Genomic DNA, 14280 nt, shown 5'->3' with positions numbered 1-14280 from the left:
TAGATCAAAACATTAAAACAAGTGAGTCTCATTTGATTATTTTTAGTTGTTAATTTGTATTATGCTACTAATAAATTAAATTTAAAATTAATTCTGTAATAAAATAATGAAACCCAATGATTTAGATCGCGAGTACACCCAATCCAATTATACTTGAAAATAATTAAGCTTAATTGGAGGACTGATATTGTCATCATTATTACAACAAAAATTCTTAGTTTTGACATAGTTATCAATATGAATGCCACAAAATGTTTGGAGGTAGAGATAATAGTTATAGAAGTATATGCAATAAAAGGGAAATCTAATTACAAAATTTGATGACTATATGGATGAAGTGAAATGATATTTTCACCAATTACAGAATTTGTTGTAATTTTTAGGAAATGTAATCTAAGATTAAAATGTTTAGAAGTAAAAAAGAAGAGAAAAGGAAAGAAAGATGTAAAATAAAAAAGAATTTAGAGGCGGAAAATTGGTTGAAAGGTCCCATGCAGAAAAACACAGAAATAGAGTAGGCCACGTGAGATATGTCATTCTGTTTCGGTCAAATATCGCTACGTGACGGTACCATGAGGCGACGCGTGTGGACCTTCTTCCAATCATAACCCCCCACTTGGACAACACCTTCAGCATTCCCCCTCTTCCCTCATTTCCGTCCCCCTTCATTCCACCATCATTTTTATTTATTCTTCTTCTTCCCTTCCTTTCTTTTGCCTTCCCACTTCCCATTACAAACCAACCCATAACCACACACTCCAACTTTCTTTTGCCTTTCATGGCGCTTTCTCTTTCTTCTTCTTCTTCTTCTCATTTTCACCATTTTGCCGCTTCCTCTGACCCTAATGGTATTCTTCACTTTTTTTTTTTCTTTCAACATTTCTATTTTCACTACAATCTTAATTTCTTAAATTGTGTATATGTATGTCATTTCCGTTTGCAGTTCCACCAATTGGTTCTCTTCAGCTGCTGCATCCGCCGCATGTTTTATCTTCTGGAGTGAATTATTCACGAATTAGAGGATGCTCGGTGGTGAAGCCTATGAATGCGCAATCCAAACGGAATGATTCGCTTGTGCCGTTCGTGGCCAATACTCTTGCTCCTGGTAATTTTGAATAGCTTTTCTTCTATTTTCATCAATTGTATTTCATTTCTGGGAATTGTGTGAATAATGGGGATGGGTCTGCAGAGGTGGCAGAGAGAACGGAGATTGTGGACTATGATGGATTAGCCAAAGACCTTGAAAATGCTTCCCCTCTGGAAATAATGGACCAAGCTCTTGGGAAATTTGGTGACGATATTGCGATTGCTTTCAGGTGTGTTTTTATCCCGTTATTTGATTAAATTGTCTTTAGGTTTAATTTTCAAATATTACGTCTCAAATGTCTGAAACTTTAAATTGTAATGCTGTTGAATCTGTGATCTGTAACATGTATCTTAGTCACATATATTATACATAGTTATTGTTCAATGATTAGAATAGACCTTTTTCAAGCATTTTCTTTAGAGATTCGTGTTACTGGATTTATTTATTGTTCACCTAATTCGCCTATCTTAAATATGACCAAAGACTATCCAAAACAAATGTATGGCAACTCATATTGCACCTCTCACTCTGTTAGTTTATTAATTGTTTCATTTTCAATAAGCTTTTGGCTACCATCAGCTGTAGATGGTAGAGCCTAATGCAACTAATGATTATAGATTCAAGGGTATTAGTAATTTTCACCCTTGAGAAGAATTTAGCAGTAAAGCATTTAAGGTTTAAAGAATTTCCTTGTGTTTCTCTTACCAACAAAACATCTAACACTGCAGTGGTGCGGAAGATGTTGCATTGATTGAATATGCTCGTTTGACTGGTCGACCATTTAGAGTATTTAGTCTGGACACAGGGAGGTTGAATTCAGAAACATACCAATTCTTTGATGCAGTGGAGAAACAGTATGGCATTCATATAGAGTACATGTTCCCTGATGCTGTTGAAGTTCAGGGTTTAGTAAGGAACAAAGGGCTGTTTTCATTCTACGATGATGGCCACCAGGAGTGCTGCCGAGTAAGGAAAGTGAGGCCATTGAGGAGGGCTTTAAAGGGACTAAGAGCTTGGATCACTGGACAAAGAAAAGACCAATCTCCCGGAACTAGATCAGAAGTTCCTGTTGTCCAAGTTGATCCTGTTTTTGAAGGGTTGGATGGTGGCATTGGGAGCCTGATTAAGTGGAACCCTGTCGCCAACGTCCATGGTAAAGACGTATGGAACTTCTTGCGGACCATGAATGTGCCTGTAAACTCTTTGCATTCTCAAGGATATGTCTCAATTGGATGTGAGCCTTGTACAAGGCCTGTTCTTCCAGGGCAACATGAAAGAGAAGGAAGATGGTGGTGGGAGGATTCCAAGGCCAAGGAATGCGGTCTTCACAAAGGAAACCTTAAACAGGGAGATGTCCCCCAGCTGAATGGCAATGGAAATGAAACTCCCTCAGTTAATGACATATTCATCTCCCAAAATTTGGTGAACCTGAACAGAACAGGAATGGAAAACTTGACAAGGCTGGATAACAGGAAAGAACCTTGGCTTGTTGTTCTTTACGCACCTTGGTGCCAATTCTGTCAGGTAAATGTCATTTGTAAGCTTAACAAACAAAAGTACAATACATTTGTTCTCAATAAATGACATTGAATTTTGTACAGGCTATGGAAGGGTCATATGTTGAATTGGCTGACAAGTTAGCAGGAAGTGGAGTGAAAGTTGGTAAGTTCAGAGCTGACGGTGAGCAGAAGCAATTCGCCAAACAAGAGCTGGAGTTAGGGTCATTCCCCACAATACTCCTCTTCCCCAAACATTCATCTAAAGCAATCAAATACCCATCTGAGAAGAGGGATGTTGAGTCGTTGACGGCTTTTGTGAATGCCCTACGTTGATACGTACACATCCAAAATGCACTTGAAGCAAAGTTCAAGTCCTGAATTCTTAATCACACTCGGCTGCGTCATCAACGAAGCTAAAATCTCCCACAGAGGCTCCAATCTTTTGTTAGATTGGAAGATGAGATTAAAATCAAAGCTTGGGCATGTTTTTTCAGTAGAGAGCGAGCATTCGGTCATGAAAAATAGGCTTTTGTTTGTCATTTGTGACATAGTAGTACATGTATATATACCAGTTTTTCCCGTAGAGGTTTTGGTTTGTACTAATTAACGTTTGTGCAAAGATGGGATAGAACGAGGAGCCACTTTCCTTTATGATTTCCCCTACATCTCTTCAATTAAACGTTTCTACTTGTGGAAATTAGGCTCAAATTGGCAAGTGGTGTGCGACCCACTGTATTAAAAGTGATTGATACTTAAAACCGACTATTTGATATATAACCTTTCCATATGATTTGAATGAAAGATATCCGTCCCCACACAGTTTTATAACTTTGGTGTGACAAACATTGCCACGACGTAAGGAGAATCTGCCATGTTCTTATGTACCTCTTTCCCCCGTCGAATGATTGCAAAGTAAAGCCCTCTATGGGAATTTCCCAATCAAAATTATTGGTGGAATAGTACTGTAAAAGAACAGCATTTTCCCCAATCATGATCCCATCGTAACGTACATTACTATAAACTTTTTGGTCTCCCTTTCTTCTATACCCTTTGGTGTAGAAATTGTTCAACAAAAACTTAACTGTAAATACTAGTAATCACGAGTTCAGTATTATCAGAGGTATGGTTATCAATATGAGTTTCATCTTTTTTAAATACATTTTCTTTTTCTTTCCTTCTCTAAATTTTTACTCCCTTGTCTTATTACTCTTTAGACAATGGACGGTGTTGTACTTTTCCTCTTCCTATAATATATAGACACTTTATAGACAAGTAATTTTTTTCAAGATGCATAATGTCCCGAGAGCTTAAACAAGAACTAAAAAGGAGCAAGAACAAAGTGAGTTATAACTCATGATTAAAACAAAAAAGTGAACTAGAAAAACTAGAAAACAAACAATAAATCTAGAATAAGGCACCGTAGCAGCAAAAGAAAAAAGGTTCGAAACACTTGTTTCAAAAAAGCGGATCAAAGTCTCATCTTTTCCAAACTAATTAAAGATAAACACTAGAAAATCCCTTGATTTTACACAACTATGTTCCAACCAATTCAACCTAAAAGAGCCACCAAGAACAAGAAGTAACACGACTGTGAGAGTCTGTGTTACACAAGCACACAGGCAGGTTGGTGAACCAAAATATTCACTCAAAACCTTATTGTTTCTGAAGTTGCCTAACTATTTGACCTTATACTAATTAATATAAACAAAGCCTTGCTTTTTTGGTTGATGATGAATGACATATTGACAACCACCAAACACAATGCCCTGCTGATTTCTGCTGCACTGTCAATTGAAAATAAATAATTGTGGATACTATCCTTTTAGCAAAAGGGATCCAATGCCTTTCTTCTGCCATTTATGTTCACAAACTTCATCTTCAAATTCCAAGAATTCACGAACCCAGCCTCTGAATATTGTTAATTAATTACTATTTGATACTATGTCCTCTCCTTTGGTGTAAGATCGAGAGTCACGTGATTCTATTTCAAGTGCTCGTGACTCTCTCTGCTGTGTAGAAGGTACACAGTTTGGTGTTTTTGTCTGTCCTTTTTTAGTGTATAAAATTCTGCCTGTTTTAGGCCATAACCCTCCTTTTCTTATGCTAGTTTGGAGGAAATTTCTACCATCTCTATCTACCACATGTGTTTTTAAGAATTATACGAAGTCTTATGTGAAGTCTACGTGATTAATCAATCATTTAATGACATGTCAAATAATGTACTAATACATTACAATTAAAAAACATTTCTTTTTAGAGTGATGTAACTTTATACTATACACAGAAATTTTGGTCATTTCTTAACAATGTTTACTTCTGTATTTGAGATTAGCTTTTAATTAATTGATTTAATTAACAAACATTAATAACATTGAAGACTGAACAAATTACAAATGAGGAAAATCAAAGGTAAATTGAATTTAACAAAACTCAAAGGGTAAGAGTAGAAAGTTCAACGATAAAAAATATAATTGAAGCTTATCAACTAAATAAAAACTACCTAAAACTTAAGATGAAAAAGAACTCTAGCACTATAATATTGGTTTGGTTGTATGAAAACTTGCTTTGAAATCTTCAACTATTAATTGTCACCATAATAGCATTTAAGAACCATAATAGCATTTAAGAATTACGTGTAGTTCAAAAACAAAACAAAGAAGAAGAACTAGGGAAAGTTGATAAAGTAAATGATTATATCATTTAACGATATGTTAAATTGGATTAAGAATGAAATGATTGTTTTGAAATTTTCTACTCCCATTATCCACCTGATAAATTTACATTCATAGACCTTATATTAATATTTATTACAGTATTTACAAAAGAAACGAATCCGATGTATTTAATTGTGAGAAGTAATAAATTTAGAAGTAAAGTAAAGAGAGTGAAATTGGTGTTGGATGGGTAAAAGACATGTTTAAAAATGAGGCGCCATAGATAAAAACAAAATACACCACAAAGGCATAGGCAGAGGCAGAGGCAGAGGCAGCAGCAGCAGCAGCAGTTGGGAAGTGTAATTGTAACGTCTCTTTGTTTGTGTAAGGGACAGCCTGTTTTTCCTCAGCAACAATCGTCTAGAACGGACACTTTTTGAAATCCCCTTTTCAATTTACATTACTACCCTCAACACAAACTTCAAATTCCCAAAAGAACTCATCCCTTTTCCCCTCCTTTAACCCCTTTTTTTCCCAACCAACGTGCAATACAGGAAAGGAATCAATAGGAATACCCAAAAACTTAAGCATTAAGTCCACCAAAAAAGATATTGCCCCACCAGGGTGTTTTAGTAAAACTAACACGTTTCATTGTAATTTCTGTAATAAGACTAAGCCCCCCCCACCCCGTTTAATAAAAAATCAAGCTTTCAATTCAATTCGATGGCGTCTTCTCTTTGGGTTTGCAATTTGTTGATTATTTTTGGTCAACTGCTCAGACCCGGAAGAGGAAACCGACATAATAAGTACAGGAGAAAGAATTGATAAAAGATTGGATGATGCAAGGATTTGTAGCTGAAACAGAGGTCCAGAATGACGTAGTATCTGAGTTCAAGCTTCATCTTCAACCTCATTTCAATGGCAGATTCTAAGTTTTCTTTGTTTTTTCTCTTCCTTTTTGTGTTTCTCACTGTTTCAGAAGGTACGTACATTGGATATCTTCTAACACGTTGTAGAAGTTTCTCTTTTTTGTTCTTATCTTTCTTTCTCTTTTCGGGGGGTTTTTGCAGGTAAATTTCCGCCATTGATTAAGGGGGTGAAGGTGGACAAAGATGATAAACAGCCATTTGTTGGGGTTAATATTGGGAGTGACGTTTCGAATCTTTTATCGCCTTCAGATTTAGTTTCCTTCTTGCATTTTCAGAAAATCACTCACATTCGGCTTTACGATACGAACCCTGATATTCTCAAAGCCCTAAAGGGTTCGAAAATTAGAGTTGTAATCAGTGTACCCAACAACCAACTTCTTGCAATTGGGTATTCGAATACTACCGCTGCCGCATGGATTTCCCGGAATGTGGTGGCGTACTACCCTCAGACACTAATTTCCGGCATTTCCGTCGGCGATGAGGTTTTAACCACCATCCCTTCTGCTTCTCCTTTGCTACTTCCTGCTATTGAATCCCTTTACAATGCCCTTGTTGCTGCAAATCTTCATACCCAAATCACCATTTCGACTCCACACGCAGCTTCGATTATTCTCGACCCATTTCCACCATCGCAGGCTTTCTTCAACCAGAGCTTGGTTCAGTTCATACTTCCTCTGCTTCAGTTCCTTTCAAGAACTGGGTCGCCTTTGATGATGAATTTTTACCCTTATTATGTTTTTATGCAAAACAAAGGGGTTGTTCCTCTTGATAATGCGCTCTTCAAACCCTTGGTTCCGTCTAAGGAAATGGTTGATCCCAATACTCTGCTTCACTACACCAATGTTCTCGACGCCATGATTGACTCTGCTTATTTCTCGATGAAGAATCTTAATATCACAGACGTGGTGGTTCTCGTTACTGAAACTGGGTGGCCTTCAAAGGGCGATTCGAAAGAGCCGTACGCCACAATCAACAACGCCGACAATTTCAATTCGAATCTAATCAAACATATTATCGACAGAAGTGGAACCCCATTTCACCCTGAAGTTACTTCGAGTGTGTATATCTATGAACTGTTCAATGAGGATTTACGGTCGCCGCCGGTGTCCGAGGCGAATTGGGGGCTGTTTTATGGAAACTCCACGCCGGTATATTTGCTTCATGTATCGGGAAGTGGAACGTTTTTGGCTAATGATACGACGAATCAAACTTATTGTATTGCAATAGATGAGTTCGATGTGAAGACATTGCAAACGGCTTTAGATTGGGCTTGTGGACCTGGCAAAGCTAATTGTACAGAGATTCAACCTGGCGAGGTTTGTTATCAGCCTAACAATGTGAAGAACCATGCTTCTTATGCATTTGATAGCTATTATCAGAAAGAAGGGAAAACTTCTGGATCTTGCGATTTCAAGGGTCTGGCTATGATCACCACCACTGACCCAAGTGAGTTTTTCTTTTAATCACTTTAACATAAATTTCAATGAAAATTGGTTTTTTGGGTCTCCAGTGTTTCGCTTAATTTACTCTAGGATGTGTGTGCCTTTTCTGAAATAGTAATTGAGAATATTGTTTTTTCCAAATGTGTCTCACACATGCCCCAAGTTTCCTACGGTTGAGCCACGATGACAGTAGAGTCCCTGGTTACCCTACTCCGCCTTGCCCTGTTGTCGTTGCAGCTCTCCCTAAGTTTAGTAAGATGATCTGAGATGGGGTGTGATATTCTTTCGTCATCATAGCTCGTTGTAAGTCTTGCTATGTAATCCAGGCGGGGTGGAGTGTGACATTTGATATGGCCATAAGTTCAATGAGGTAATCTAAGATGGGGTGTGACACTTCAACAGGTAAATCATTAGCACAAAACTTTACTGTTGTCACATCTCGCCCTAAGTTTTGCCTGGTTATCTGGCCGAGGTGAGGTGTGACGTTTGGTATTGAAGCCATACAACACAACTATGTCATTTCCTCTCCAGAAAGGGAGAAGATCTTGAACATACAAGTAAAAAGCAAGATATCTTGGTATTCTTGGGTAAAAGCAAAATGAAAATCACAGGGGATATAAAGTGTATAGACATTATACTTCATTCTAGAAATGTGAGGAATAGTTCACTTTTATGACGCTTCCTTTTCTCTCTTTTTGTTTATTTGTTCATCTTTTGCTTGTGGGGGAGGGTGTTGGGGTGTATTTTTAAATTACATATCGGTTGTTGCCCCCAGCATCATTATGAAAGATTCCCAATCCAGGCCTAGATTTGTAGGTAATTGCCATAGATTTTTGGGGCAACATGGGCTCCTCCCCATAGTCAGTTTTTGGTACTATTATTTTATGGTGTGCCCTGTGCCCTGTGATTTGTGACTGCTTCACTAACTTGTGAGAAATGTGTTTGTTTTTGCAGGTCATGGAAGCTGTATATTTCCTGGAAGGTAATAATAGTAGGCCAAAGCTCTGTCTTTTATGACTTTTGAAAAACATCTATTTAGTAACCATTTGGTTTTTGACAATGATGTGTCTATTAAAGTTTGTTCATCAAAGTATTATATGTTTGTGTGTTGCAGTAAGAAAATGAAAAATAATACAAAAGAGACAGTGAACTCAACACAAATCCCTGAAGCGAGTGGAGGGGCAGCTCAAGGATTGAAATTATGGATTAATGGAGAAAAGAGTCCATACCTTTTTACTTGCAGTTTTCTCATTCTTTCTGTTCTTATTCCTTTGATGGCTCCATGGTGAGGAGGCTGATGTAGAAAAATAATATTAATAAAAAAAAAGGGTTTATATATTATGTAATTTGAAATGTAATATTTTTATTAAGGTAGAGTTGAAATTCAATTGGAAGATTCTGGGAAAGGCCTCTTTCTTTCCTTTTTAGTAGATTTCAGAAATTTTGTTTATTCAATTGGGAATAATTTTTTTTTCTTGTTAAGCTAACTTTCTCTCTTCTTTATTGTAATTGCTAAAGTTACTAAAGTGGTTTTTGTTGAATTATGGCCTAAAGTTAAAAGATGCATATAAAAGAGTATGAAGAGCTAAGTTTGCACATGGAAGGTTGAGAAAAAGAATCCTTATTTATCTTGAATGTTAAAATACTATTTCACCTACTTACTGTAATTTGTTATTTATAGAAAAAATATCCATTTATACCCTAAACTATAAAGGTTATAACGATTTAGATTGTTATATTAATTTAAACCCTTAATTTTCGAGGTTGTATCAATTTAAACTCTAAACTTTTAATTAGATACATTTGTGAAAGTTAGAAGTTTCATTAATACAACTATTATATTTAGAGGTATATATATGTGTAATATATATATATATTTGAAAATAAACACCACGTTAAAAGCCAAAAGAGAACCACACAACCTAGAGGTTAATTAATTGTTATAATTTAGTCATTTAATGTTAATTTGTATTAAAATTAGTTAAATAATAATAATAATTTCTATGTGATAAAAAATTTAAAAGAAAATGTTAATGGAGATTATTAAAAAAAATAATAGAAATATCAATAATAAATAATTTACTCTTTATACTTTAAAATTTGAACTATTTTATCTAGGTTTAAAAAACAAAGTTAAGTTTTAATGAGAATTATTAAATAATATAATAAAAGCTTGGGAACTAAATCATTATTTCTCATCCAAGTTCAAGATGCAAAGCATTTTTAACCTAATAATAAACCAAACATAGAAATTAATTTAGAGTAAGAACAATAGTTTAACCAAATTTTATTCTATTGTTTAAAAGATAAAAAGTTATAATATAAGAATAGTTTAATAGGTTTTTATTACATAGGATAGCTTCATAACGTAATTGTTAATGAATGACCACATAAAGAAGACATTTTTATGCACATTCCACTCTATTCACTAAATGGCAATCCATAGTTCAAATTGAAAACACACAAAGTTAATTTTTTTGGATAGATTTACTAATTTTGTTTAGTTCCAATCTTCTGTTGACTAAATGATGGATTTTATTTGTTAAAAGTTGATTCTTCCCACTCGTATGAAACGACATGTCGTCCGGGCTAAAAGTTTTTTTTTTTTTTTACGTAGAATGTTGATAGAAACGACGACGGAGTGGGGAGCTCGAAGCGGCATAAGTCGAGCAAATCCTCAATGCTTCGAACAATAGCGTCGTCGTCGTCGTCATCATCATCATCATCATCTTCTTTTTCTTCTTTACGATCTCCCCACTCAGTCGGCTTCTTTCTTCATCATCGCACTGTTGAAAGTCGTCGAACATTTCTCAGTTTCTCTCTTTCAATGTCTAGTTGGTCCTGCAAAAAATGCACCTTCTTAAACCCATCTTCTCAAAAGGCAGCCTGCAAAATCTGTCTATCGCCTTCGTCTCCACCCCCATCTTCCTCTTCTTCTTCCACAACCCCTAAATGGTCCTGCAAGGCCTGCACTTTTCTCAACTCATTTACGAACTCCGAGTGCGAACTCTGTGGCACTAGGGCTCCGGCCCTGTCGCTTTCGAGTTTCAAGGATTTGATTGATGTCAGTGAAGATGAGAATGCCGATTCTTCCGTCGGGTCTGTGTTCTTTCCCTTGCAGCCCTCCAAGAAAAGGAAAATGGACGATCCTGTTCCTTTGGAGAGTCATGGCGAATACGCAGAATTGAGCACATTTCGGGGCACTAAGGCGTCGATGAACGCTGTTGCGGAAATGGGTTTGTTTTATTCTTTCCAATTTATATATTTATGCTATTGATTTGTCAAGTACAATATGGGTTTGAAGTTGCGTTAATGGGTGATGGGTTACAGGGGATTCTAGTTCTAGGGCATGCCTGAAAACGGTTAAGATTATGACTTACAATGTCTGGTTTCGAGAAGATTTGGAGTTGCGTAATAGAATGAGAGCTCTTGGACAACTTATCCAACGGCATTCACCAGATGTTATTTGTTTTCAGGTTTTGCATTCGTAGTTTTATAACCTGATAATCTGAGTTTCTATAGAATTCAGTTTTGTGTTACATTATTTCATATCTATATTGTGCTGCAGGAAGTTACCCCAGATATATATGACATCTTCCAAATTACTAACTGGTGGAAAGTTTATCGTTGTTCGGTCATCAAGGATTCTCATTCGAGCGGATACTTTTGTATGCTGGTGAGCTTTTTGTTGCCTCCTTTGCTTTATCTTTTTTTATTTCCTACATAACTATAGCATATTCTGGCTTGTGGGTTGGTTCTGGGAAGTTGAGTTTTTGTAATGGGTATTTGGATATGGTTGACGACGTAATGTCAAAATGTTTTCTTTATGCCTCAGATCAATGCAATGCAACGACATCTGTACATTCATATTTTACTTTTCGTTGAGAAAGTGTCTATCAATATTTGGAGTATATTGGCATTTGTTGAAGAAGTTTGGAATGTTTACCATTTTTTAGAGATGGTCTGCCAAATAATTTAGCGAGACATGTTTATTTGAGTTTTTTTTTTCTTTATCTTCCTTCTAAAGTCTGATATGTTTATGGTTTGACTCATGACCTGACCACTAAACAGTTCTCAGTCAGCTGATCTATTAGATTAATTTTCACGAAACAGCAAGAATACAACCGTCAAGCTCTTTGAGAGATTTGAAAGTTTAACCACTTCTTTCCAAGAGTAAACTCTAGGCCAGAACAGAGACAACACATGGGTGACTGCTTTATAATATACATCCCCTTTACCAAACTTGTCTGTTATCACTAAATTGGACCACACTTACACACAACACGTGGGACTTTCAATTTAACTCAGCATTTTCATAAAAATAAAAAAAAAAATAACTCAACATGCACTCACCACTCCCAGATAACCAATTCTAATTATTTCTTACTACAATGGTAAAAGTTCGAAGATTTTTTTTTCTCTTGGAGAGGGAAGGAAGATTAATTTAACAAGAGAAAGAAAAAAAGTTCGATGAATGGGTCCAAAATAATGGATTCTCCATGGTAGATGGAGCCCAGGATGCAAAAGATAAAAAGGGAACTTTTTCACTTTACCTTATACTTTTCCTTATTGTACCGCTCCTGGATTTCCAAACCAAAAAACCTAAGACCAGCAAGCCATTATCGAGCTTAACGAAGCTGATACCATTGGTTTGGATGCGCTTTCCCAATTATTAATTATTGTCTCTAAAGAGATCTTTTTTGCTTCAATCCCAGTGTAAAGAAAGCATTCATTCACTTCTATATCTTGCATCTATAGTATCTTTGTCCTGGCGGATCTCTCTTTCATTTAATAAAAGCCTTGAATCTTGGGTTACTGATTGGTGGAGATTGGTGGAATATTGCACAATTCGGTTTTTTTTTCTCCATTTATTCAAGAAAAGAATATTATAGAAAAGTGATAAAATTGGATGAACTTTGTCTTTTGGACGAAATGCTAAAGGAATATCCAGAAACACAAAGACACGCCCATGGTCTAGCATTCATACCAACCACTTTAGGCCCTTCTTAAAATCCATTGTATGAGCTTAGGTTTTGGGTACTGTTGTTTCTTTCTTTTCTCCTAATTTTATTCTCGTATTAGTTTGTTATTCTGCAGAGAGGCAGAAGATGGGTAGTGGTGAACCTGTTATTGCTCAGTATTATGCTTTGTTTTCAAAATTTTGCACCTTAGCTGATAATATGATTTATTCTTTTAATGTTCAGTTGAGCAAACTGCCTGTGAAATCCTTCAGTTGTCAACCATTTCCCAATTCTATAATGGGGAGAGAACTTTGTATTGGCAATCTTGAAGTTCAAAAAGGCATTTCACTTACAGTTGCTACAAGCCATCTGGAGAGTCCTTGCCCTGCACCTCCAACGTGGAATCAAATGTTCAGCAAAGAGCGTGTCGTTCAAGCCAAACAATCCGTCGGCTTTCTTAAGGAAACTCCTAATGTCATTTTCGGTGGTGACATGAACTGGGACGATAAGTTAGATGGTCGGTTTCCTTTTCCTGATGGCTGGATTGATGCTTGGGAAGAATTAAGGCCTGGCGAAAATGGTTGGACATATGATACCAAATCGAACAAGATGTTATCTGGGAACCGAACATTGCAAAAGCGTTTGGATCGGTTTATTTGTAAATTACAAGATTTCAAGGTGAATTCCATTGAAATGATTGGAACTGATTCAATACCTGGTTTATCATACACCAAGGAGAAGAAAGTGGGAAAAGATAGGAAGACACTGGAGCTGCCTGTTTTGCCCAGTGATCATTATGGCTTGTTATTGACAATTAGCAGCCTATGATGTGAGGATTTTGTTCTTAGTTTTGAGTGGTTGAAGTGAGGCCTGCTTTAATATTTTGTTTTTTGTTCGTTTGCAGTGCTTCAAAATGCATGCTTTGGCTTGCGATTTTGTATCTAGCTTAAATCCGATTCCAAACAATGGGTTGGTTTAAGATTTTGTAATGGTACAGCATCAGGGTATCTAAATCACATTCTAGATCTTGATCTGGTTTTCCCATGTTCCATATCAGCATATTCTTGCTCAATAATTTGGTACAAAAACTATTATAATTGGAAGGCAGCAAGATAAGGGAATTACAGTAGAGAATGGAAGCAGTTTTTCCATTTTAGAAGATGGGAACTTGCCTAACAAACGACTGAACTTTTGACCGGACACAATCACATGGGTCCTTACTCCAATTGCATGTGATACTGTATTCTTAATACGTTAAAAACCACTTTTTTTTGTCAACCATTTAATCCTTTAAAACTTTAATCATTTTCAAATTTATAAAGCATGGTAGATTCAATTTTTACTAATTAAAATTTTTAAACTAAATTGTTACAGATTGAAAAGTATCAAACTTATATTGATTGAAGTCAAATTGTTATCAAATAAAAATATATTTTTTAACCTAATACATCTACTTTGTATACCTCAATTTATAGGTGTACTAAAACTACATGTATTTTTTTAACATGGTTAATGAAAGCAACTAAATGTCAAACTAAGAATAGCTCTAATAACTAGAAATTCTGTTGTTTAAAAAAGGCAACTAAACCAAATATGCCTAACATAAGTTGCTCATTTTCTTTTCAAAGATAACCAAGTTGTTCATTTGGATTTTTAACTAAAAGGGTGCAAAATTCTTACCTTTTTTCTCCTCTTTCTTACAAGAATC

The 14280-nt window shown here is 36.0% G+C and overlaps 3 protein-coding genes across 3 annotated transcripts; all 3 read left to right on the top strand.

Moving 5' to 3' along the window:
• Positions 1-588: 588 nt before the first annotated feature.
• Positions 589-3387, top strand: LOC101211864 (5'-adenylylsulfate reductase 1, chloroplastic). Its single transcript, XM_011654327.2, has 5 exons — positions 589-848; positions 944-1105; positions 1190-1316; positions 1816-2611; positions 2689-3387. The coding sequence occupies exons 1-5, from the start codon at positions 779-781 to the stop codon at positions 2917-2919; spliced, it is 1386 nt and encodes a 461-aa protein (XP_011652629.1). The 5' UTR covers positions 589-778; the 3' UTR covers positions 2920-3387.
• A 2382-nt stretch (positions 3388-5769) lies between these two features.
• LOC101214889 (glucan endo-1,3-beta-glucosidase 1) lies at positions 5770-9093 on the top strand. Its single transcript, XM_004145067.3, has 4 exons — positions 5770-6222; positions 6311-7615; positions 8566-8593; positions 8726-9093. The coding sequence occupies exons 1-4, from the start codon at positions 6159-6161 to the stop codon at positions 8898-8900; spliced, it is 1572 nt and encodes a 523-aa protein (XP_004145115.1). The 5' UTR covers positions 5770-6158; the 3' UTR covers positions 8901-9093.
• A 79-nt stretch (positions 9094-9172) lies between these two features.
• Positions 9173-13616, top strand: LOC101210372. Its single transcript, XM_011654316.2, has 6 exons — positions 9173-9215; positions 9409-9422; positions 10229-10847; positions 10942-11087; positions 11180-11287; positions 12816-13616. The coding sequence occupies exons 1-6, from the start codon at positions 9173-9175 to the stop codon at positions 13398-13400; spliced, it is 1515 nt and encodes a 504-aa protein (XP_011652618.2). The 3' UTR covers positions 13401-13616.
• Positions 13617-14280: the final 664 nt, after the last annotated feature.

Source organism: Cucumis sativus, chromosome 1, assembly GCF_000004075.3.
Source record: "Cucumis sativus cultivar 9930 chromosome 1, Cucumber_9930_V3, whole genome shotgun sequence".
NCBI lineage: Eukaryota > Viridiplantae > Streptophyta > Magnoliopsida > Cucurbitales > Cucurbitaceae > Cucumis > Cucumis sativus.
Note: the sequence above shows the minus strand (reverse complement) of the source record. Positions and strands in the feature narration are given on the sequence as shown.

Coding starts and splice junctions, on each gene's coding strand:
- LOC101211864 (XM_011654327.2), top strand. CDS start 779: ATGGCGCTTTCTCTTTCTTCTTCTTCTTCTTCTCATTTTCACCATTTT. Junction 1,106..1,189: donor GGCCAATACTCTTGCTCCTG/GTAATTTTGAAT, acceptor ATGGGTCTGCAG/AGGTGGCAGAGAGAACGGAG. Junction 2,612..2,688: donor CTTGGTGCCAATTCTGTCAG/GTAAATGTCATT, acceptor AATTTTGTACAG/GCTATGGAAGGGTCATATGT.
- LOC101214889 (XM_004145067.3), top strand. CDS start 6,159: ATGGCAGATTCTAAGTTTTCTTTGTTTTTTCTCTTCCTTTTTGTGTTT. Junction 7,616..8,565: donor GATCACCACCACTGACCCAA/GTGAGTTTTTCT, acceptor TTGTTTTTGCAG/GTCATGGAAGCTGTATATTT. Junction 8,594..8,725: donor AGCTGTATATTTCCTGGAAG/GTAATAATAGTA, acceptor TGTGTGTTGCAG/TAAGAAAATGAAAAATAATA.
- LOC101210372 (XM_011654316.2), top strand. CDS start 9,173: ATGCATATAAAAGAGTATGAAGAGCTAAGTTTGCACATGGAAG. Junction 10,848..10,941: donor GAACGCTGTTGCGGAAATGG/GTTTGTTTTATT, acceptor GATGGGTTACAG/GGGATTCTAGTTCTAGGGCA. Junction 11,288..12,815: donor GCGGATACTTTTGTATGCTG/GTGAGCTTTTTG, acceptor TTTAATGTTCAG/TTGAGCAAACTGCCTGTGAA.